The following is a 26,129-nucleotide window of genomic DNA, read 5'->3' as shown; positions in this document are numbered from 1 at the left end:
ATTTTGCATGTTTAAATGTCATTCTCCCAAATCTTCCCACCCTCTCCCTCTCCAACAGAGTCCATAAGACTGTTCTATACCTCAGTGTCTCTTTTGCTGTCTCGTACACAGGGTTATTGTTACCATCTTTCTAAATTCCATATATATGCGTTAGTATACTGTATTGGTGTTTTTCCTTCTGGCTTACTTCACTCTGTATAATAGGCTCCAGTTTCATCCACCTCATTAGAACTGATTCAAATGTATTCTTTTTAATGGCTGAGTAATACTCCATTGTGTATATGTACCACAGCTTTCTTATCCATTCATCTGCTGATGGACATCTAGGTTGCTTCCATGTCCTGGCTATTATAAACAGTGCTGCGATGAACATTGGGGTACACGTGTGTATGCCCAGCAGTGGGATTGCTGGACCACAAGGCAGTTCTATTTCCATTTTTTTAAGGAATCTCCACACTGTTCTCTATAGTGGCTGTACTAGTTTGCATTGACAAATTCTTAGAAAAGTACAACTTTCTAAAACTCGACCAGGAAGAAATAGAAAATCTTAACAGACCCATCACAAGCATGGAAATTGAAACTGTAATCAAAAATCTTCCAGCAAACAAAAGCCCAGGTCCAGATGGCTTCACAGCTGAATTCTACCAAAAATTTAGAGAAGAGCTAACACCTATCCTGCTCAAAGTCTTCCAAAAAATTGCAGAGGAAGGTAAACTTCCAAACTCATTCTATGAGGCCACCATCACCCTAATACCAAAACCTGACAAAGATCCCACAAAAAAAGAAAACTACAGGCCAATATCACTGATGAACATAGATGCAAAAATCCTTAACAAAATTCTAGCAATCAGAATCCAACAACACATTAAAAAGATCATACACATAATTTTTTTATAGCTAGTTTAATGAAAGAGAGTTATCATACCTGTGGACACAAGGTTTCCAGGTGATTGGCAGCAACTCTGACAATCTTAATCCCATCTTCATTTGTTGACATGGAACAAGCAAGATTTGCCACCTTAAATACAAAATAATGGAAATTATCTCAGATTATCAAGGAAATGCAGAAACATCTGTTATCACAGACAAGAGCGTTTAAATGTTCACTGAAAATTTCAGTGACTACAGCATCTTCATAAATGTCACTGGAAGCATTCAGAAATCTATTAAATAACAACAAAGGACCATACAGTAGTGTTTAAAGCCAACAGGAAGACTGGTGAACGAATTTGCAATACCTGTAACAGTCTCTTGGTATCAATATCTAACCCATAATAAGATGTTGCTATGGTTTCTTATGAGACTGAGAAAAAGTTTATCCATGGATTGAAAGCTAATAAATTCTTGGACTCTTATATGATTGTGGTTTAAGTTTGTAATTGGTTTATTATTTCCCAGAAGTCTATTATGCACTCTTAAGTTGCATTAAGCATGACTATATCTTTGTTCATGTTTTATTCAGCATCAAATATGCTACAAAGCTGGGCAAATACAAGATAATTGAATTCTTCTTCCTGTTCTTGATTTTCTACTACAACTTCATTGGCACTATTTGACATTCCAGCAGTCTATTTGATTCACACCTTTAGTAATATCCATATTTTTTTATACATTATTGTTTTGAAACACACTGTTTTCCAGGGATATGATTGCCCTTTAAAACAACTGCCTTCATGGTGATGACCTAAGTCCAATGTTTATAAAGATTTTCTTTATACCATGAATAAGTTGTGAGAAAGATTGTGGAATTCCATCCTTTTCCTTTGAACTTCAGTCTTATTCAACATCCCCCTTGCTAGCAGGTGAGTGTTCATGTACAGAGGCAATGTTTTCTTGGATCTACAAAATATGTCACTGCCTCCATCACTGCAAAGAGATCGCTTTCCTAACAATCATTTTCCTTAAGTTTCAGTTATTATATGCTTTAACATAAGGCAGTTTTTACTGATCAAATCCAAAATCCAATCAGTTGCAGAGAAACTTCACTTAAACTTCGTGTGTTGAAAGTGAACAACAAACATATCTTTGGATAACTATCTGTAGAGTACCAAAAACTCTTACTTACATGGATTTACAGCCTTTGCTTTTTTTTTTTTTTTTAATAGCATTACTTTAAATATGTTGGCAGTGAAACAACTCCTTGGTTTGTATTTACATATAATGAAATAACAGCCATATATTACTTAACTGTGGAGTGGCATTGATCACTTTATTAATGTACATGGAAATGGCTTACTTGAAAAGGTCTTTTGTTGGCTTGAAGGTCACAATGCCTCAACTTTCATATCAGCCACATAATTAGCACATTTGTGATTACTTGAAAAGGGCAGTCATTTCTGTACCCCACTCCATTCTTAAAACACCACTCACAGAAAGTAAAATTTAGCAGTCTAATTCCTTTAATAAATTTTATAATAATTTGCACTGTACTTGCATGAAATAGCTGTCTTTAAATTTGAGCACTGTTTGCTTTAAGTAGAAATATGAAATTATTGGCTCAATCTTTTGGTCAAATAGATGAATGTTGGTTGAACCTAAGTTTAAAAATTACAGAAAGATACTCTATATAGACATTTTAAAAATTTCTTTAACTTTATATTCAAATACAGTTGATTAACAGTTTTATGTCAGTTTTAGGTATACAGTAAAGAGATTCAGTTATAAATGTATCTATTATTTTTTTAATTATTTTCTCATTTAGGTTATTACAGGACATTGGAGATACCAAGGGAATATTTTATGCAAAGATGGACTCAATAAAGGACAGAAATGGTATGGACCTAACAGAAGCAGAAGATATTAACAAGAGGTGGCAAGAATAACAGAACTGTACAAAAAAGATCTTCATGACCCAGATAATCACAATGGTGTGATCACTCACCTAGAGCCAGACATCCTGGAATGTGAAGTCAAGTGGGCCTTAGGAAGCATCACTATGAACAAAGATAGTGGAGGTGATAGAATTCCAGTTGAGCTATTTCAAATCCTGAAAGATGATGCTGTGAAAGTGCTGCACTCAATATGCCAGCAAATTTGGAAAACGCAGCAGTGGCCACAGGACTGGAAAAGGTCAGTTTTCGTTCCAATCCCAAAGAAAGGCAATGCCAAAGAATGCTTAAACTACCGCACAATTGCACTCATCTCACATGCTAGTAAAGTAATGCTCAAAATTCTCCAAGCCAGGCTTCAGCAATACGTGAACCATGAACTTCCAGATGTTCAAGCTGGATTTAGAAAAGGCAGAGGAACCAGAGATCAAATTGCCAGCATCCTCTGGATCATCAAAAAAGCAAGAGAGTTCCAGAAAAACATCTATTTCTGTTTTGTTGACTATGCCAAAGCCTTTGACTGTGTGCATCACAATAAACTGTAGAAAATTCTGAAAAAGATGGGAATACCAGACCACCAGACCTGCCTCTTGAGAACCTGTACACAGGTCAGAAAGCAACAGTTAGAACTGGATATGGAACAACAGACTGGTTCCAAATAGGAAAAGGAGGATATCAAGGCTGTATATTGTTACCCTGCTTATTTTGCTTATATGCAGAGTACATCATAAGAAACTCTGGGCTGGAGGAAGCACAGGCTGGAATCAAGATTGCCGGGAGAAATAACAATAACTTCAGATATGCAGGTGACACCACCCTTATGGCAGAAAGTGAAGAAGAACTAAAGAGCCTCTTGATGAAAGTGAAAGAGGAGAGTGAAAAAGTTGGCTTACAGCTCAGCATTCAGAAAACTAAGATCATAGTATCCGGTCCCATTACTTCATGAAAAATAGGGAAACAGTAGAAACAGTGTCAGACTTTATTTTGGGGGGCTCCAAAATCACTGCAGATGGTGATTGCAGCCATGAGATTAAAAGACGCTTACTCCTTGGAAGAAAAGTTATGACCAATCTAGATACCATATTAAAAAGCAGAGACATTACTTCGCCAACAAAGGTCCCTCTAGTCAAGGCTATGGTTTTTCCAGTGGTCATGTATGGATGTGAGAGTTGGACTGTGAAGAAAGCTGAGCACCGAAGAATCGACACATTTGAACTCTGGTGTTGGAGAAGACTCTTGAGAGTTCTTTGGACTGCAAGGAGATCCAACCAGTCCATCCTAAAGGAGATCAGTCCTGGTTATTCATTGGAAGTACTGATGCTGAAGCTGAAATTCCAATATTTTGGCCACCTGATGCGAGAAGCTGACTCATTTGAAAAGACCCTGATGCTGGGAAAGATTGAGGGCAGGAGGAGAATGAAAGGACAGAGGATGAGATGGTTGGATGGCATCACCGACTCAATGGACATGGATTTAGGTAGACTCTGGCAATTGGTGATGGACAGGGAGGCCTGGCACGCTGTGGTTCTTGGGTTGAAAAATTCAGACATGATTGAGAGACTGAACTGAACTGAACTGAAGCAGTATTCCCTGTGCTATATAGTAGGTCCATATTGGTTATCTATTTTAAATATAGTAGTGTGTGCATGACAATCTCAGATTCCCAATCTGTGCTAAACAATCCAATCCAAAATGTGAGCAGAAGACCTAAATAGACATTTCTCTAAAGAAGACATACAGATGGCCAAGAGGACTTCCCCAGTGGCTCAGCAGTAAAGAATCTGCCTGCCATGCAGGAGACACTGGTTCAATCCCTAGATCTAGAAGATTCCCTGGAGAAGGGAATAGCAATCTACTCTAATATTCTTGCCTAGAGAATGCCATGGAAGAGGAGACTGGTGGACTACAGTCTATGGGTCACAAAGAGTCGAGCACAACTGAGCATGCACAGAAATTCACACACAGATGAACAAGAAGCATACCAAAAGATGCTCAACATTAGAAATATTAATTTTATAAAAAGTAATTATTAGAAAGTAATAATTTCTAATAACCATTAATTATTAGAAAAGGCAAATTAAATTAATTATTAGAAAAATGCAAATTAAAACTAAAATGAGATATTCCTTCACATCAGTCAGAAGGGCCATCATCAAAAAATCTACAAACAATAAATGCTGAGGAGGGTATGGAGAAAAGGAAACCCTCCTTCACTGTCAGTATGAATGTAAATTGGTACAAACACTATAGAGAGCCGTACGGAGGTTTCTCAAGAAACTAAAAAATATGGATTTCTGTGGTTGTCCATTGGTTAAGAATCTGCCTTCCAATGCAGGGGACTCAGGTTCCATCCATGGTCAGAGAACTAAGATCCCACGTTGCTGTTGTTGTTTAGACTCTAAGTCATGTCAGACACTTTTGCAACCCCATGGACTATAGCCTACATGTTATGGGGCAGCTAAGCTCATGAATTACAGGTAGAGAGAAGCCTGTGCTGCAACGAAGAGCCCATGTACCCCAAAAAGGTCTGACATGGCCAAATAAATAAATAAATATTTTTAAGAAAACATAACTACCATATGATCCACAAGCCCACTCCTGGGCATATATCCAGAGAAAACATCCTTTCAAAAGGATCTATGTACTCCAATGTGCATTGCAGTGCTGTTTATAATAGTCAACATATGGAAGCAACCTAAATGTCCCCTGACAGAGAAAGGCATAAACAAAAGGTGGTACATACATACATCAGAATATTATTCAGCCATTACAAACAGTGAAATGATGTCATTTGCAGAAACATGGATGGACATGGAGATTATCACAGTAAGTGAAGTATGTCAGAAAGAGAACAACAAACATGCAGAATCTTAAAAAATAAAACAAATGAACTTATCACAAAATAGAAAAAGGCATGATAAAGGACAGAAACAGTAATAACCTGACAGAAATAGAAGAGATTAAGAGGTGGCAAGAATACATAAAAGAACTATATACAAAAGGTCTTACTGATCCAGATAACCACAATGGTGTGATCACTCACCTAGAGCTGGGCATCCTGGTGTGTGAAGTCAAGTGGACCTTAGGAAGCATTATTACAAAGCTAGTGGAAGTGACAGAATTTCAGCAGAGCTATTTAAAATTCTAAAAGATGATGCTCTTAAAATCCTGTACTCAACACATCAGCAAATTTGGAAAACTCAGCCACAGGACTGGAAAAGGTCAGTTTTTCATTTCAATCCCCAAGAAGGGCAATGCCAAAGAATGTTCAAACCACCTGGACAATTGCTTTCATTTCACATGTTAGTAAGTTTATGCTCAAAATTCTAGGCTTCAACGGAATAGGAACTGAGAACATCCAGATGTACAAGCTGGATGTAAAAAAAGGCAGAGGAACCAGAAATCAAATTGCCAATGTCTGTTGGATCACAAAGAAAGCAAAGGAAGTCTAGAAAACCATCTACTTCTGTTCAGTAACTACGCTAAAGTCATTGACTGTATGGATCACAACAAACTGTGGAATATTCTTAGAGAAGGGAATTCCAGACCACTTTACCTGTCTCCTGAGAAACCTGTATGAGGGTCAAGAGGCAACAGTTAGAACTGGACATGTAACAATGGACTGGTTTTGAACTGGGAAAGGAGAACTTTACATCATCACCCTTCTTATTTACCTTCTATGCAGAGTACTTCATGCGATATGCCAGGCTGGTTGAGTTACAAGCTGGAATCAAGATTGCTGGGACAAATATCAGCAACCTCAGGTATGGAGATGACACCACTCTAACGGCATAAACTGAAGAAAAACTAAAGAGCCTCTTGAAGAGGGTGAAAGAGGAGGGTGAAAAAGCTGGCTTAAACTCAACATTCAAACAATGAAGATTATAGCATCCAGTCCCGTCATACTCATGGCAAATAGAAGGGGGAAAAGTGGAAACAGTGACAGATTTTATTTTCTTGGACTAAAAAATTACTGTGGATGGATATTGCAGCCATGAAATTAAAAGACACTTGCTCCTTGAAAGGAAAGCTATGACAAACCTAGTGTGTTAAACAGCAGAGACATCACTTTGCTGACAAATGTCTGTATGGTCAAAGCTATGGTTTTTCCAGTAGTCATGTTTGGATATGAGAGCTGGATCATAAGAAGGCTGAGTGCCTAAGAATTGATGCTTTGAATTTTGGTGCTGGAGAAGACTCTTAAGAATTCCTTGGACTGCAAGGAGGTCAAATCAGTCAATACTAAAATAAATCAATCCTGAATATTCACTGGAAGAACTGATGCTGAAGCTCTAAAACTCTGATTACCTGATATAAAGAGCCAATTCATTGGAAAAGACCCTAATGCCAGGAAAGATAGAAGACAAAAGGATGAGATGGTTAGATACCATCAACGACTCAATGGACATGAATTTAAGCAAACTCCAGATAAATGTAGGACAGAGAAGCCTGGAAGGCTGCAGTCCATGGGATCTCAAAGAGTCAGACATGACTTGACTTAGTGGTTCACCAACAACAAAACGGAAGTAGACTCTCAGACATAGAGAATGAACTTATGGTACTAGTGGGAAGGGTGGATACACTTTAATTTTTAATTTATTATCTTTATTTTTTTTTAAACAAGCATTTTTATTCTGGACATTTGCTGGTTACCATGTTACTGAAGTAAGTTTAATTATTAATGTTAACATAAAAATCATCCTAAACACAAAGTTTCTGTTTATATTATCATCAGTTCAGTTCAGTCACTCAGTCATGTCCAACTCTTTGCGACCCCATGAATCGCAGCACGCCAGGCCTCCCTGTCCATCACCAACTCCCGGAGTTCACCCAGACTCACGTCCATCGAGTCAGTGATGCCATCCAGCCATCTCATCCTCTGTCGTCCCCCTCTCCTCCTGCCTCAATCCCTCCCAGCATCAGAGTCTTTTCCAAAGATTCAACACTTTGCATGAGGTGGCCAAAGTACTGGAGTTTCAGCTTTAGCATCAGTCCTTCCAAAGAAATCCCAGGGCTGATCTTCTTCAGAATGAACTGGTTGGATCTCCTTGCAGTCCAAGGGACTCTCAAGAGTCTTCTCCAACACCACAGTTCAAAAGCATCAATTCTTCAGTGCTCAGCTTTCTTCACAGTCCAACTCTCACATCCATACATGATCATTGGAAAAACCATAGCCTTGACTAGACGGACCTTTGTTAGCCAAGTAATGGCTCTGCTTTTGAATATGCTATTTAGGTTGGTCATAACTTTCCTTCCAAGGAGTAAGCGTCTTTTAATTTCATGGCTGCAGTCACCATCTGCAGTGATTTTGGAGCCCCCCAAAAATAAAGTCTGACACTGTTTCCACTCTTTCCCCACCTATTGCCCATGAAGTGATGGGACCGGATGCCATGATCTTCGTTTCTCAATGTTGAGCTTTAAGCCAACTTTTTCACTCTCCTCTTTCACTTTCATCAAGAGGCTCTTTAGTTCCTCTTCACTTTCTGCCATAAGGGTGGTGTCATCTGCATATCTGAGGCTATTGATATTTCTCCTGGCAATCTTGATTCCAGCTGTGCTTCTTCCAGCCCATCATTTCTCATGATGTACTCTGCATATAAGTTAAATAAGCAGGGTGACAATATACAGCCTTGACGTACTCCTTTTTCTATTTGGAACCAGTCTGTTGTTCCATGTCCAGTTCTAACTGTTGCTTCCTGACCTGCATATAGGTTTCTCAAGATGCAGGTCAGGTGGTTTGGTACTCCCATCTCTTTCAGAATTTTCCACAGTGTATTGTGATCCACACAGTCAAAGGCTTTGGCATAGTCAATAAAGCAGAAATAGATGTTTTTCTGGAACTCTCTTGCTTTTTCCATGATCCAGCAGATGTTGTCAATTTGATCTCTGGTTCCTCTGCCTTTTCTATATTATCATACTTAAGTTTTATTTACAAAATACTGAGTTGAAAATACATCTCAAAATTTTCTAGTCTATGAATGATTATATTGACATTCTTTCTGTCTTCTTTTATTCAGACGTACCCAAACTTCTTACCAGAAGAACTGTTCTACATCAGGTAAGCTTTCTAGATAGTCAGTTACGATTACCAAATTAAGGCTCATAGAGTTTCAGTGATATTTTATACAAACAAATTTAAATGTATAGGATAGTTAATATTCTTTGGAGGGAATGATGCTGAAGGTGAAACTCCAGTACTTTGGCCACCTCATGCGAAGAGTTGACTCTTTGGAAAAGACTCTGATGCTGGGGGGGATTGGGGGCAGGAGGAGAATGGGACGACAGAGGATGAGATGGCTGGATGGCATCACTGACTTGATGGATGTGAGTCTGAGTGAACTCCGGGAGTTAGTGATGGACAGGGAGGCCTGGCATGCTGTGATTCAGCGACTGAACTGAACTGAACTGAACTGACCAGAAAAAGTTATGTGTTAAAAATATCTTTAAATTTCTAATTTGAGTGATTTGTGACATCTTTTCTAGGTCAAATCAATGTGTAAAGTGAAAGTGAAAGTTGCTCAGTCGTGTCTGACTCATTGCAACCCCATGGACTATACAGTCCATGGAATTCTCCAGGCCTGAATACTGCAGTGGGTAGCCTTTTCCTTCTTCAGGGGATCTTCCCAACCCAGGGATTGAAGCCAGGTCTCCTGCATTACAGGTCGATTCTTTACCAGCTGAGGTAAGTGAAAGCCAAATTTCTTCTAATATTCATAAGTTGTGTGTGGCTCTTCAGGCAGTCAGGTATGTTCCTAGGCGAAACATGAAGGCAACTCCCTACTGGTCGAAGAAAATAGCATGCAAATAAAATATTTTGTAAGATACTTTGAGATATTTGGACATTTAACATCTTTTATATATTGAACTTTTTTCAAAAGTCTAAGTAAAGTTGTATTATTTAAGAGATCTTTGTGAAAGACGTCTGTCCTCTAAAGGAAATTATTCATAGAGAGGTTTTGGAGACAAATAGGTCTGGATTTTAACCTGATTCCCACAATTATCAATATTTCTGACCATGGATAAAATGGTAATATCTGAGAGAATTTTGTCATCTATAAAATGGGTATGATAGTATCAGTATCTACCTAACTTGAGTACTTTGAAAATTAAATGAGACAGTGCATGAAGACAATTTGATACTTGGTAGCCCTGAAGATGTATGAATTCCCTTCCAGATCATCTTATCTTTTACTAATCCAGGATGGGGAAGAACATTCACTCTCTCAAGAGATTTTATAGAAGTAAAACCTTAGGAGTCTAAAGATATATGACACAATTTCTAATCAAAGAGCCACAAATCAAAATGCTTTAAGGACTCAGGCAAGATATACAAATGTAGAGTCTATATGTAACAGTAGGTGGGGTAGGGTGGTGGGGCCTCAGGCAAACATGAGCATATATGCCCTGTCTAATGGCATTAGACCTCATTAAAATACAAGGAAAAATTCACAGCCTTGGTCAAACTAACAGTCTGTTCGCTTACTTTAGTTCATAGTTCACCAGTCTGTGACCTCTGACCGTATTCTCTCACCCAGTATTTTACACACAGGGAAACAAAGCCAAACAGAAAAGAAATACATTCAAACCATCCACTGACAGGAAGACTATTAACCAGGAAACAATGTATGCCATTTATGCCACCCCGATTTAAAGTACTGAAAATTTCCTGCATTGAAATGATTGACCAGACTTTTTATTGATGTTGTGCCTTACCCAAGGCCAAGAAAATCAGAATCTAAATTATCCTAAATGGGGCCAAAGGCACTCAGGTAGATTCACAAGTTTATTACAAAGAAAAGACCAGGACACAATTTCGTTCATTTTTTTAAATAAAAGATTAAACACTATCTTTAAAATAACTGCCGATACTCTAATAATTGCAAAAGTCACATAAAAAATCTTCAAACAGGGAAATAGTGCCATGTTACTCAGAGGGGAGTGATTATTTTTTCAGCATCTCTCTCATGAGCCTCTTTCCTTCGCATAAGTCCTTCTGGCCTTCTAAGATGTATCACATTCTAGAAGTTTTAAATTTGAATGCACTGCCCTTTCAGGTATATTGAAAATATTGCAGACAATAAAGCCTGGCTAGACAATTCTTGAATTAATTCACATTAATTACTATCGTACTGATGTTTGTTCTTTTCTTCCTAGTTCCAGTTCTGTACACTAATTAATATCCCTGGCATCTTTTCTATTTATTGGACTGTGATCCTTCCCCTTCACCTGGCATAGAACATAGTACCTCTCATCCCTGACCCATGTTCTTAAGAGAGAAATTCTCTGCTCAGGAACCTGAACTCATTGTTGACATTACTTTGTCAACAAAGGTCCCTCTAGTCAAGGCTATGGTTTTTCCAGTAGTCATGTATGAATGTGAGAGTTGGACTATAAAAACAGCTGAGTGCCGAAGAACTGATGCTTTTGAACTGTGGTGTTGGAGAAGACTCTTGAGAGTCCCTTGGACTGCAAGGAGATCCAACCAGTCCATCCTAAAGATCAGTCCTGGGTGTGCATGGAAGGTCTGATGTTGAAGCTGAAACTCCAATACTTTGGCCACCTGATGTGGAGAGCTGGCTCATTTGAAAAGACCCTGATGTTGGGAAAGATTGAAGGCAGGAGGAGAAGGGGACGACAGAGGATGACATCGTTGGACAGCATCACCGACACAATGGACGTGGGTTTGGGTGGACTCCGGGAGTTGGTGATGGACAGGGAGGCCTGGCGTCCTGCGGTTCATGGATGGGGTCACAAAGTCGGACACGACTGAGCAACTAAACTGAACTCTGGGTGGAAGTTATAAGAGGTATAAACTGTGTTTAATTCAACTTTTTAAAGTTTTACAAGTGAGAAAGAATACATGTATATGCATGGCTAAGTCCCTTTGCTGTCTACCTGAAATCATCACAGCATTGTTAATCAGCTCTACTTGAACATAAAATAAAAAGTTAAAAAAAAAAATTTCCCCAGGTAACTCTGATGTACTACTCTCGACATACATACACACAAAACACAGACACATTTAGACTTTGTGTTGATTTTCATTTGTTTGTATAAGACACTCCTTCCTGAAGATTAATGTAAAGTGGTGAAAATCTACAAGAAGCATGAACTGACTATATATATATACACACACACACACACACACACACACACACACACACACAGAAAAGGCTAGGAAGTCATAGAAAAGGCTTCACAAATTAGAGATAAGAAATAACAACCTATACCACCACCTGAAAAATAGGGCTTAGTCTATTAGTCTTCCGTAACAAAAGTAATAGACGGGATAGCTTATAAACAACAGAATTAACTTCTCACAGTGCTAGAGTTTGGGAAGTCTAGGATCAAGGTGGTGGCAGATGCAATGCCTGGTGAGCACCAGCTTCCAGGTTCCTAGAATGACCCTCTACTCTAGCTGGAACCTCACACAGCAGGAGAGTTCTCTGGGATTCCTTTTCATAAGGGCACTAATTACATACATAAAGGTTCTTCTCTCATTACCTAATCACCTTCAAAATGTTCCATCTCCCAGTCCAATCACCTTGGGTGTTAAGATTTCACCATATGAATTTGGGGGGCGGGCACAAATATTTAGTCCATAAGATATAAAAGTTTAAAAATAAAAATACTCAGGAAACAAGAAAATCAAAAGTAGAAGAGATTTCTGGCCTTCTACCCAACATCTGCTCCTTTTTCTGTCAAGAACAGTCTGATTTCCCTTTGGACAACTGCTGTCTCCTCCTCTAGCTCAGTGGTATGAAGTCTTGGTATGACAGTTAATCAAGGTGCCTAGTCCTTTCCTGCCCTGGTGTGGGCATATCTACCACTTCCTGAGAGGAGTCTTGGAGCAGTTCGTGTGTCAGTCTCAGCCCTCTGCCTGTATTTATGTGCACTAGCTTGTATCTTCCAGTGAAGTCTCTTTTGTTTTCTACCTAAGTAAGCCAAATTCATATTATCATGCCTACAACCATACTGAAATGAGTACTGAGCCTGAAATTTACATACCAATTATGCATTAATTTCAGATGGCTCCTCTTAGCAAAGTAAAAGGCTGGCAATGCAGAACTTCAATTCAGTAGAAGGCACTTTCTAATCAAATGTCTGCAACCTAGATGTCCTAATAACAGGAGCAAGCGCAGGGGAAGGAGATGTTCATTTCAGTTCCTGCACATGTAGATAAACATGTTTATCACCTCTCCTCTTTTGAGTATCTAATCCCTTGGTGTCTATTAGAACACTTTACATACCAGGTACAACGGATATCTAGTTCTTGAAGAAAATAATTAAACAATTTGGGGTTTATCCTTTTACAAACCATTTATTATGTCAAAAACCTATCCTTCCATGTGCTCTTTTAAATTCATACCTGTATATTAAAGTCTGAATCAAATGCTATCTCCTCCACAAAACCTTCCCAGACACCCAGAATCAGAATTCATACTCCCACAATAAGATCTACTTTACTCTTCCAAGACTCACTTATGTTTATTTCAGATAGTAAATAGCTAGATGGTAAGGATAATCATGTATTCTTTTCTAAAAATATTTTTTAATCAGGTTAAGTATCCTAAAAATAGAATGTTGTCTATATAAATTAACAAAAATAATAATTTATCTTTTTTTGGTCATGCTGTTCAGCCTATAGAATCCTAGTTCCCCAATCAGAGATTGAACCCAGGCCCTCAGCACTGAAGGCACAGGGTCCTAACCACTGGATCACCAAGGAATTTGCAATAGTTTATGTATTTGGAAACATATGATCTTCTACTGTGTTTTAAACTAATACATTAAATAAAGTGTATTTCTTAGAGGGCTTAATGCAATTTAATTTTTTCATTGAAAACTATGTGCTTCCTCTGCCCTATCCTTATCAAAAAAAAAAGTTTCTAATTATCTATTATAGGAGCATAAAATAAGTATCATTACTTTAGGTTATGGAGGAAAATACTTGAGGAAAGAAAGCCCTTGAATCATTAAACTTAATTGCTTTGAGTTGATTTCAGTCCAACTGTGTTTGCATATTGGGAGCATCAAAATCTGACAAGTCTGTAGCAAAGATACAAATAAACACAGGCAAACTTGGAGTAAGAATACTGACACAGTACAGCTAAAGCAAGTTCTTTATTTATGACTTGGCATTTGCAAAAGATTGGATTGCTTTCTGAATTTAGAAAAGAATAAAAGTTCACAAAAACTTGTGAAGAGCCATGAAGGAGGGAAAGAGGAAGTACCGTGGATATTAATTAGGAAGTCACTAGCTTATCAAGCATGGGGTCTCGAAGAGTCGGACACGACTGAGCGACTTCACTTTCACTTTTCACTTTCATGCATTGGAGAAGGAAATGGCAACCCACTCCATTGTTCTTGCCTGGAGAATCCCAGGGACCGGGGAGCCAGGTGGGCTGCCGTCTATGGGGTCACACAGAGTCAGACATGACTGAAGTGACTTAGCAGCAGCAGCAGCTAATCAATAGCAATTGGATGTGTTTGAGTATGGAATAAATAGTCTTACAAGAGGACCTAAGATACCAATATTTATTAGGAAGATAGAAATTGTCTCCTATCTTTATCTTTAAACCTATGATGAGTCATGTAAAAAGTGGCCAGAGATAGAGAAGTTCACCCACAATACTCTGATGTCATAGAGGCTAGGAGAACAGAAAGTTTCAAGAAGGTAGTTTCAAATATCAAAAAAAATGAGAGGTCAAGAAAGTAATTCCTGAAATTACTCATCGATTCAGACACAGAGACTCACTGATTCAGATCATTTTTAGTTTGGGTAGAATGATGATGGCCAGACTAGCCTAATGTGGACAGAGGACAGTGTAGGAGGGGAGGTGGCCCATATGTCTTATGAACAAAGGAGAAAGCTAGAGACTGCCTGGACAATACTCATTCCCATTTCCTTCCCTTATGCATCCATTTGTTTTTATGTCATCTCTCAAATCATCTCCTGAATCATCTACTTTTCTTTCTCCCTACCCTAGTCAAGTGTGCTGTCAATTTTTTCATTCAGTCTTAGCTTTTATTCTCAGCCACTGTGCCTTCTCTGTAATATAGTCACCATATTGCAGCTGACAATTTTTTTTTTTCCAAGTGTAAATTCGATTCCCCCATCATAATCTCCCATTCCCATTCCATAGTCTCTTCCTTACAAGATCCTGGTCCAAGCCCGGTACAGCCTGCTCCAAGACTCATCACATAGTTCTTTACTGAACTCTATCAGCCTAATTTCAAATATTCACCCTTCCTTCTGCCACAGGACACTTGTACATGCCGTTTTCTTTTGCCTGGAATGTGTCCCTCCTCCTTCTCACCACCACATTTACATCACACATAGATATGCTCAACTGCAGATCTAGTCTCAAAAGCAAATTTTTAGAAAGTTTTTCACCAACACTACATTCACTATCCACCACTGAGCTCTCCCCCAACCCAAGTCAGGTTTGTCCTTGAGAGCCTGATTCTCAGTTTGTAATTATACATTTATTGAAGACAGTATTTGATTAGTAATCATTTCCTCTGCTTTATAAGAGAAGGGCCCTTATTTGCTCATCATTAGAACCTCATTTTCTAGTACTTGATATATAAATAGCCAGACAATAAATACTTCTTCAGTGAATGAATAAATGAATAAATGCATGAATTAGTATGCTTAAGAATGTACCATCCTCAAAGAGAGAATGAAAAATTGAGCTTAGAGGGAAGAGACAGCAGCAGAAATTCAGGACAAATGAGAAAGAGAAATGAAATTTCTCTTTGAAATTCATTTGCAATTTTCCACAAAGGTTTAGACATCAGGACTTCAAAGAAAAGTAACACACTTTTCTTCTAGTCTGGTCATCGTACTTAACAAAGATTGGAAGGAAGCTTCTTTCTTTCAAGTTTTACTTTTCACTTCAGATATCAAATTGGGAACAACTGACTAGCTCCAATTTAGCCTTTAATTTATTTATTTTTAATCAAGTAAAATAACTCTTCAAATGGACCCAATCTGGCTGCCAAATGCTGGTGAGTATGGCAGATGGACAGAGACGCGTTAACTCCCATGAAGAAACCCAGGAGCTTTCGCGTCTCTAGCAGAATGCAATGTAATGCATGCTTTGTTTCTAGGCAAGCCTAGATCAGAGGTTTGGGACTGAATGTGAGAAGTGTTGAAGCGGGTCTGTGTTTTCTTATTGTTGGCATCCAAGTGACTTCTGGCTAAACAAGCCATCTCTTCCATTCCTCCCCGTCAAACAATGCTGCTCTCCTTGTAGCAATGAGAAATGACCATGAATACGAGTTTTGTAGAAATCTGACTCAAAGAATTGTGCTATAAAAGACCACGGCAAGGTGCAGGTAAATAGTTTCATCAGGCAACAAATACTCATTATCCACCTATGATGTGGAAGTGGACTAGGAGCTTCCAGATAACTCAAAGACAACACAAACAAACCTCAAGAAACACAATCTATTTAATTTAAGGGGACACATGAAAGTGTCAGAGAATAAAACTGTAGTTTCTAACTATGATAGGAAGCTAGAAGTAAGTGAACCTCCTAGGTGACTTTAGGCAGGCTCTTTTATAGAAACAAACTATTACCAAGGAACTTCATATTCTCTAGAACTTTGCATATCAAATTGACTTCCAGACATTAGGAATCTTAAATCACACAGTCCTGGGTCTGATATTTGTTTTGTTAATGTAACTATTTACATCTCTGTCTTTGGTTATCCATGTATAAGATAAGCAGATTAATTCTTTGACTTCTAGGCCCCTTCCCATTTCAATAATCACATTTTACTGATTGTGCAACTTGATAACAGAATTAGATAGGAATTAGGTAAGGAGCAGAACTATCATGTAATTTTGATATTAATTTAAAGATCACATTTCTAAATAAAATATTAGCAAATTAACTCTAACTATGTGACTAAAGAACAGTAATACAGCAAGACAGTAGAGTATCCGAGCAATAAAACAGTGGCTCATGATGGGGAAATCCTACCAATGAAATTCCTTTTTTTAAACTATATTTTAACATATTTTAGAAAAGCAGTTGAAAAGTTTTATGTATATCCTTATTAAGGTAAAACAAACACAAAAAACAAACAAAAATCTTAGAGAGCTATGAATAGAATAAATTATTCTTAGATGGAACCAGGTCAAATTAAGGAAAATTACAGAATCCTGCTCAAAAGTCAAGATTAAAATAAGCATTCTTCTTATCACTGAGGTCAACCAATATCGTGTTCAAGGTTCCAGTCAAGATAAATGAACCTAAGAAATAAATGATAGCTTCAAATATTGTAAAGAAATGAAATATTTACATTCTCAGGTAACAAAATTGAGTTAAACCTCAACTCTTAACATGAGTTTTATATGGGAATCAATTTTGCCATGAAGAGAGGCATTGCATTTTAACTGCATAGTCCTATATTGACTGACATTTTCCCGAGTCTTTTTCCACTGTATTGTTGTCTAATTAGAAAAATAAAAGGGATTGATAAAATAGTTTTATATTTTTTGAGTTGGAAATGTACCAATGACAAGTAAAATGTATAACATGAACTATTTATTTAAAATGATGAACGTGTGTGTGTGTATAAGTATAATATCTAAAATGCTGTTCACCAAAATGGTAATTGTGGTTATTTCAGAAGGGAAAGATTTAGGAAAATTTCAACTTTGTTCTACTATATTTTAAAAATGTATAGTTTGAGTTATTCCAATGAGAATGTATGATTTTTACAGTCAGAAAATACAATAAAGTAATTTTCATTTTGACGAGGATAAATTTTTTCTATATCTATATTTGAATTTTTAATACCAATTATATTAATCATGACACTTACTGAAAAAGCAGTAAAGGATCTGGAACCACTTAAAAATAAAGCTTCCAGAAAATACAGATATAATGTTTAAGGGCTGCTAGGTAGGAAATTGGAGAAGGCAATGGCACCCCACTCCAGTACTCTTGCCTGGAAAATCCCATGGATGGAGGAGCCTGGTGGGCTGCAGTCCACAGGGTCACGAAGAGTCAGACACGACTGAGCAATTTCACTTTCACTTTTCAGTTTCATGCCTTGGAGAAGGCAATGGCAACCCACTCCAGTGTTCTTGCCTGGAGAATGCCAGGGACAGGGGAGCCTGGTGGACTGCCGTCTATAGGGTCGCACAGAGTCGGACACAAGTGAAGCGACTCAGCAGCAGCAGCAGCAGCAGCAGGTAGGAAACAGTTTATGTTATTTCATAACTGGTTTATTTAAAATGATTCACAAATAGGGCTGATAATTCATAATAGGAAAACCAGACCTTAGTTTTACCTCACATTATTTAATATAGTGGTAGATATCAAATGAATCAAAGCCCACTGCCAAAAAGAATATCAGACCACCCCAAAGTGATCTTAATAATGAATAAAAATTCAATTTGTTTGGAATGTTAATAGTATTTCATGCATGGTGTATGTGTGCATTGCGTGTGTGTGTGTGTGTTTGCTGTTCTGTGTGTCTGGCTGGCTGTATATAGTAGACATGAGGTGATGATTCTTGTGATTAAGGGATTATAATTTTAAATGTCTCTCTCTTTCTTATCTTAACCATGCCCTACAGCTCTACTCAGTTACTGCAGTTCAGCAGGTGAACTTCTTATTCCTCTCCAAGAACTCATTAAAGATGAAAATATTTATTTGTCTAAGTGAACACATGTCAAAGCTATTATCAAAAACAGGCATTAGTATGCTGTATCAGGATGTACTATCACCATCACCCGACAAACAAATGAGGTGAACACACACACACAGGACTTAAATAGGTTTGACTGTTAGAGTACTGCTTCTAATAAATTATCGGAAGTATATGTTGCATAAATTGAGGACAGCAATGTACACCACTCTAGAGTCCCATTTTACCAAACAATTTCTCACATTTTATTTTGGGACAATATATACTGCACATACATACACATACACTATATTAATATGCAATGTAAATTATAAGGGAAAAACTAGACAGACCATTTTCCAAGGTCCCTTTCTAAATTAAGCTATCATTCAACTCAGAATCACAACCCAAAGAATAATAGTATGTGCCACCTGCCAAATTAATGTAAAATAATAAACAGCATGAAATAAAATCCATTTAATGATCAAAGAAAAAAACAAATCTAAACCATAAAGACAAGATCAAATGTTGTTTCCTTAACTAGTGGTATATTTTGCTGTCTGTTGAGGATTAAGCATAAATGTGAAGCATGCAAACCCAATATGTCCTTATGAATTGGATCAGTGTGTAAAGGGCACATGTCAAAAACTACTCTAATTGGCCTTCATTATCACTGAAATTGACATCAAATTTATAGCCAGTGACCTGACCTCTCACGTGGCAGAAACAGAACCGATGTTCTTAGAGACAGACTGTGCTACAGCCAATATAGAGTTTTCAGTTAGTTTAATTCTGAACCAGCATTTTATGTATGTATCACTCTATTAAAATGCCATCATGGGAACTGAAGTTGTCATACGCTGCAAAGTTAATTGAATTATATAAACTCTGAGGACATGTCAAGACTACCTGATTCCAAGACTAATCAAGTCATCCCCACCCAGATATCAATACATGCCTTACTTTCATGAAAGAAGGGGGTCTCTTAGCAAAATGACAGCTAGTAATAAATTGTCTGACAGACTTTATTGGAAAGATATCAAAAGAATAACCTGTGCAACTATTTTTTTTGTCTTGCAGGCATCTGTTTATGATTAAGTTCTAACTTTGAGAGACATCGTCAAACAAGCTTTAAAACCACAAGAATCATATAAACCTAGAGAAAGACTCATCTTCCAGCATAAATGATCTATAGCGAATAAGACAAACCGGCAGAACACAAAGTGTATAAGAGAGTGTGTGTGTGTACATGTGTACAGAGCAGTGAGAGTAGGGTAGGTGTGTTTGTGTTTGTGTATATGAATATGGGGTCCCCAGCAAAATATGCAAATCAGTATACTAGTACTAAGTACTATGATTTCTATGTCCCCTTATCCTTCGTTTCCCTGAATCTTATGAGGGTTCCTTGAATGGATTCTGGACTTAAATTACATGATACACAGTGGTGTTAGATAAATGATGTGACATAATATGAAAAAATTAGGCAAAGATATGAGGAAGGCATGGCAATCTACTCTAGTATTCTTGCCTGGAGAATCCCATGGACAGAGAGGAAACTGGAGGGCTATATAGTCCATAGGGTTGTGCACAATTGGACATGACTGAAGTGACTTAGCATGCACGCACATGATAACTGCAGCCAGTCAGTAAAAGACGTTTGATCCTTAGAAGGAAAGCTATGACAAATCTAGAGAGTGGATTAAAAAGCAGAGGCATCGCTTTGCCAGCAAATTTTCGTCTAGTTAAAGCTACAGTTTTTCTCTTGTCCTACACACCACAGTTCAAAAGCATCAATTCTTCGGCGCTCAGCTTTCTTCACAGTCCAACTTTCACATCCATACATGACCACTGGAAAAACCATAGCCTTAACTAGAACGGACCTTTGATGGCAAAGTAATGTCTTTGCTTTTGAATATGCTATCTAGGTTGGTCATAACTTTCCTTCCAAGGAGTAAGCGTCTTTTAATTTCATGGCTGCAATCACCATCTGCAGTGATTTTGGAGTCCCAAAAAATAAAGTCTGACACTGTTGCCTCATCTATTTGCCATGAAGTGATGGGACCAGATACCATGATCTTCATTTTCTGAATGTTGAGCTTTAAGCCAACTTTTCATTTTCCTCTTTCACTTTCATCAAGAGGCTTTTTAGTTCCTCTTCACTTTCTGCCATAAGGGTGGTGTCATCTGCTTGGTATTGGAGAAGACTCTTGAGAGCCCCTTGCACTGGAAGAAGATCCAACCAGTCCATCCTAAAGGAGACCAGTCCTGGATGTTCATTGGAAGGACTGATGCTGAGGCTGAAACTCCAATACTTTGGCCACTTCATAAGAAGAGTTGACTCATTGGAAAAGACCCTGATGCTGGGAGGGATTGGGGGCAGGAAGAGAAGGGGATGTCAGAGGATGAGATGGCTGGATGGCATCACTGACTGAATGCACATGAGTTTGAGTGAACTCCAGGAGTTGGTGATGGACAGGGAGGCCTGGCGTGCTGCTATTCATGGGGTCGCAAAGAGTTGACACGACTGAGTGACTGAACTGAACTGAACACAGATATGGGAGTCAGACAATAAAAAAGGCTGAGCACCAAAAAATTGATGCTTTTGAATTATAGTGCTGGAGAAGACTCTTGAGAGTCCCTTGAACTGCAAGGAGAACAAATCAGTAAATCCTAAAGGAAATCAATCCTGAATATTCATTAGAAGGACCGATGCTGAAGCTGAAGCTCCAAAACTTTGGCCACCTGATGCGAAGAGCTCACTCACTGGAAAAGACCCTGATGCTGGGAAAGATTGAAGGCAAGAGGAGAAGTGGGTAACAGGATAAGATGGTTGGATAGCATCACTGACTCAGTGAAAATGCTGCTGCTGCTGCTAAGTCACTTCAGTCATGTCCAACTCTGTGAGACCCTACGGACAGCAGCCCAGCAGGCTTCTCTGTCCACAGGATTCTCTAGGCAAGAATACTGGAGTGGGTTGCCATTTCCTTCTCTAGAGGGAGGGAGAGACGAAAAGAGAAAGTTACATTATTTTATTAACCTTTCTTTACTGGGGCTAACCAATATATTAATTCTCTCTGTACAAGATTAAACTGTCAAATCCTGAAACAGAAGCTACCTTACCCCTTTTTGTTGTTCTAAGACTTTGTAAGCAATGTCACTCATAAAACTTGTTAAGTTGGATAAATTTAAGCCAGAATCACAGAGAAAGTATTTTTCACATTGTCTTCCCTACAAACTTCATGAGTAACCTGTGTGCAGATGACTAATGCAAACAAGACTAACTGAAGAAAAGAATAGGGAAAATAGTTTTCCCATTTCAAGAAATGGAATACTTAGATGCAAACTTAATTTTTAAACTATGAATTTGACTACCTTGTTAAAAGGTATATGTTAATAAAAAACATATAAACTTTAATAAATCTCAGTATTGAAAGATCTCTGGATAATAAAAATCAGAATTTTCTGGATAAAATGTAAAATTCAATTACTTATTAGTGAATGGACTAATGAAAAGCAATGCTATTCCAAAAACCTAATGTTACATTTTTTTATTATTGTAAGATAGAGTAGTTCCTGTGTATTAGGTTATTTTCAATTTTCATATCAAGCAATATGAAACTTGAATTAAATTTAAGAAAGCAGCAATGCACTGAGGGTAGCTGTGTGTATCTCAGCCACATGGCACCACATGGCTGCATGGGCCAGTGCTGTATCCTCACCAGCACTGCTTCAAGGTCTCAAATCAGAGTTGCAGGAATTGGAGGGCACCTTGCACCCCACTCCAGTACTCTTGCCTGGAAAATCCCATGGACAGAGGAGCCTGGTAGGCTGCAGTCTATGGGGTCGCTAAGAGTCAGACATGACTGAGTGACTTCACTTCACTTTGCAACATGTAGCCCAGCTCTTGACCCCACTTCGGAAAGCTGGCTTGCTGGTACTGCACGTGAAGGCTTTTAAAATGTTGTCAGATTCAGCTTTTAAAGAAAAATCCCACCAGGTTCTGGCCTTGCTCAGTGTGGGCATTTTTGTTCCAGAGATCTGAAGACACATTGCTTCCTGTCCTGGTCTTAGGGCAGAGAGTGGGCTTTCTCACCTAAGAGATGGTCACCTTAATAAGTGCCTCCTTCATGGGACTGAAAGGAGCTTTCATTTCAGTCAGTTCAGTTTGGCTGCTCAGTCATGTCTGACTCTTTGTGACCCCATGGACGCAGCATGCCAGGCTTCCCTGTCCATCACCAACTCCTGGAGCTTGCTCAAACTCATGTCCATCAAGTCGGTGATGCCATCCAACCATCTCATTTTCTGTCATCCCCTTCTCCTCCTGCCTTCAATCTCTCCCAGCATCAGGGTCTCTTCCAATGAGTCAGTTCTTTGTATCAGGTGGCCAAAGTATTTGAGCTTCAGTTTTAGCATCAGTCCTTCCAATGGATATTCAGGATTGATTTCCTTTAGGACTGACTGGCTTGATCTTCTTTCAGTCCAAGGGACTCTCAAGAGTCTTCTCCAAAATCCTTAGCACTCAGAAACAGAGAGTGCCAATTAAAACCCCAGTCCACATTTTGGTTGCTGCTTCACTTTCAGCCTCAAACTACTGTGGATTCATCCTTCCTTAGGCTGCCAGGCTTTGGAAAGCACATCCACACCTTGTCTCTCTCTCTCTCTTCTCCTGTTGGTTAATTAACACTAATGGGCAGATGTCCTCTCTGCCACAGTCATCACTGGCTTACTAGAGGGCTAATTATGCTGCTTGTCCAGGCACAGTGTCTCTCTTCCTTCCAGCAGCCTCCCCTTGGGACCCATACTGCTCATTATCACCTCCACCAGTAGAAGAATAAGACAAGACTGTCGGTGACACCACTTCTTATATTTCCAAGAAAAAGCTTAAATCTAAGTAATGCCATTATAGGCTTCCTCAGCAGGGTTTTCAGCTAGGAAAATCCTTGTGATCTTTGTCCATAATTTCTTTTTTTTTTTTTTTTTTTTTTTTTTTTTTTTACATTTCTTTTTTTTTTAATTTTATTTTACTTTTAAACTTTACAATATTGTATTAGTTTTGCCAAATATCAAAATGAATCCACCACAGGTATACATATGTTCCCCATCCTGAACCCTCCTTCCTCCTCCCTCCCCATACCATCCCTCTGGGTCATCCCAGTGCACTAGCCCCAAGCATCCAGTATCGTGCATCGAACCTGGACTGGCAACTCGTTTCATACATGATATTATACATGTTTCAGTGCCATTCTCCCAAATCTTCCTACCCTCTCCCTCTCCAACAGAGTCCATAAGACTGTTCTATACATCAGTGTCTCTTTTGCTGTCTCGTACACAGGGTTATTGTTACCATCTTTCTAAATTCCATATATATGTGTTAGTATACTGTATTGGTGTTTTTCTTTCTGGCTTACTTCACTCTGTATAATTTCTTCCTAAATGCTGAATTGTATTATTAAGAACTAGAAATAATTTCTTCAAATGACTTACTTTTAAATTTGCTTTTCAGACATCTCTAAGAGTCACTGGAAACTCAAGTGCAATTCTTTATCTCCTCTGTCCTAGTATATTCTATTCAATCCATGTATTTCAAATGGATGGAGGATTTTTCTTTTCTTCCCTCAGCAATGTACCTCAAAATCTATTGCTTTTTTTCCCCCCATAAGTAGACTAATGCCAGTCCCTGCTACCTTCCTCCATTCACCTTCCATACCTTCTCTTTCCAATGCCACCCCAATATCTTCCATTTTCTTAAACTGCCACAATCACAGCTGGTCTTTTCTAGAATCTCCAGGCACCACAGCTAAGTAACTTTATTCATTTCTGGACTATATCATTTTTTCTTTTTCTTCCCCTTATTCTCTCTATGCAATGTCTCCTCCCTTTCAACAATCCTTCTCTCTTCCAGATTCTAAAATCCCTTCACATTTTCCCTCTCATTCTGCTCTTTTACTTTACTGTCTCTATGATAACTAAAATATAACATATTAATATAAGCCATGCAGAGTCTTTTCTCTTTGTACTTTAAAAATATCATATTTATCTGCTTTCTCTTTTAGTGAATAATTTATTTCCTGTTGTTTTTCTAATAGAGTCTATGAGCCAGGAGCTAGTTTTACACCTGTGTTTAGTGATTTAGGTAGTAGAATATTTTGTTTTAATGTAATAAGTGTACTGGAAATCACTCTTTTGAGAGTCATGAAATCCTGAAGGGCAAGACTCAAGTGCTGTGGTAGATTGGTTAAACCATAGAAAATTAACTAATTATAATTGCTTGTGTATTCAATAGTTAAATTATTATGGGTTACACTGAGTGGTTAAGCTAGTTTTGACAAAAAAAAAAAAAAGAACTTTTTTATTATTTCAAGACTTGCACGTTAGTGACAGTGGCCATTTTTTTAAGTATGTTCAGTAAAGTAATCTGATTTATCTAAACTGTTACTAGGTAAAGATGAAATAGAGGTTGCTCTATAAAAATATGTAATAATCTGATTTGTAAGGAAGAAATGACAGTATGGGTATTGGGATGCAGCACTAAACTTTCTTTGCTATTATCTTGTATTTTACTTATATCATCTGCTGGCAGATGACTAACCTCAAAGATCTTATTACCAACCTGATGTAAAAACCTACACTAAGTCAGTATCAACACATCATACCTCTTAGGATATTACTCAATAATATGAATTCAAATATTTTAACTCTCCACTCTTTCAAAATCTCTAGTAAAAAATAATTTTGAAACAGCTATTTAAAAGTTACTGTGCATATACAGGTTGGAGGGTTCATAATGGTTTAAGAAGATATAAGTTGCAACAAGAATCATTCTAATATTGTGTGTCACTTTAATGGTTAAATAGGTACATATATAAAAGAAAAAAGTGACCCTAATATATGTTACCAAGTCAAATTTTCTACTTTGTATTTGCCACCTTCAAGTCATCACTGCAATCATATAAAACTTATGGATGATTCAAAGAAAGACTGCTATGACACCTATCACACTATGAATGAACTCTTTGCACACACACACACATATACATATAATAATGTCACAATTCAATGATTTTAAATGAATGTGTAAACTATTTGGGAAATAAAGCTAAATATAGAAGAATAAACACACTATCAATGTGGGTAAGGTAACTCACTCAATGCCTACTCTCAACTCCACCTTCCTTCTCCCTTTCTACCACTCTAGTGCATAGTGTGGAGCTCAAGCCAGTTCACTTCATCAGAATGGATGCAGCTATCTCCCCATTGCAGGAAGTATCTATTATTGACCATTTACAGCTCAGTCCCTCACAAGGGACAGCCCTTAACTGTAGGAAACTACCTTGCCCTTTCCAGCAGGCATTCACAGGTAATACCAGCCTGAACCAGATTCCAAGTTCAGCCCTTTTGCCTCAATTTGTGAGAATTCCCAAGGGTCATCTGCATTTCAGGACTCTGAACAGATCAGGTAAGATCTCAGTTGCAACCACATGGTAATCTAACTTCTCTCTATCCAGTCCTATCTTCCCTCCCTTCCTTATACATATCTCCCAAGGTAGGTGAAGTCACTCAGTCGTGTCCGATTATTTGCAACCCCATGGACTGTAGCCTACCAGGCTCTTCCATCCGTGGGATTTTCCAGGCAAGAGTATTGGAGTGGGG

General features: G+C 38.2%; 1 protein-coding gene across 5 annotated transcripts in view; it reads right to left on the bottom strand.

Annotated features, from left to right (window-relative positions):
- CTNNA3 (catenin alpha 3) overlaps positions 1-26,129 on the bottom strand; it is a 1,958,943-nt gene that overhangs the window by 735,448 nt on the left and 1,197,366 nt on the right. For all 5 annotated transcript variants that reach the window (XM_070364862.1, XM_070364864.1, XM_070364866.1 and 2 more), the window contains one exon: positions 926-1,018. In XM_070364862.1, coding sequence (XP_070220963.1) covers positions 926-1,018 — 93 coding nt within the window. The remainder of the gene's footprint in view (positions 1-925; positions 1,019-26,129) is intronic.

Source organism: Bos mutus, chromosome 28 (assembly GCF_027580195.1).
Source record: "Bos mutus isolate GX-2022 chromosome 28, NWIPB_WYAK_1.1, whole genome shotgun sequence".
Classification (NCBI taxonomy): domain Eukaryota; kingdom Metazoa; phylum Chordata; class Mammalia; order Artiodactyla; family Bovidae; genus Bos; species Bos mutus.
Note: the sequence above shows the minus strand (reverse complement) of the source record. Positions and strands in the feature narration are given on the sequence as shown.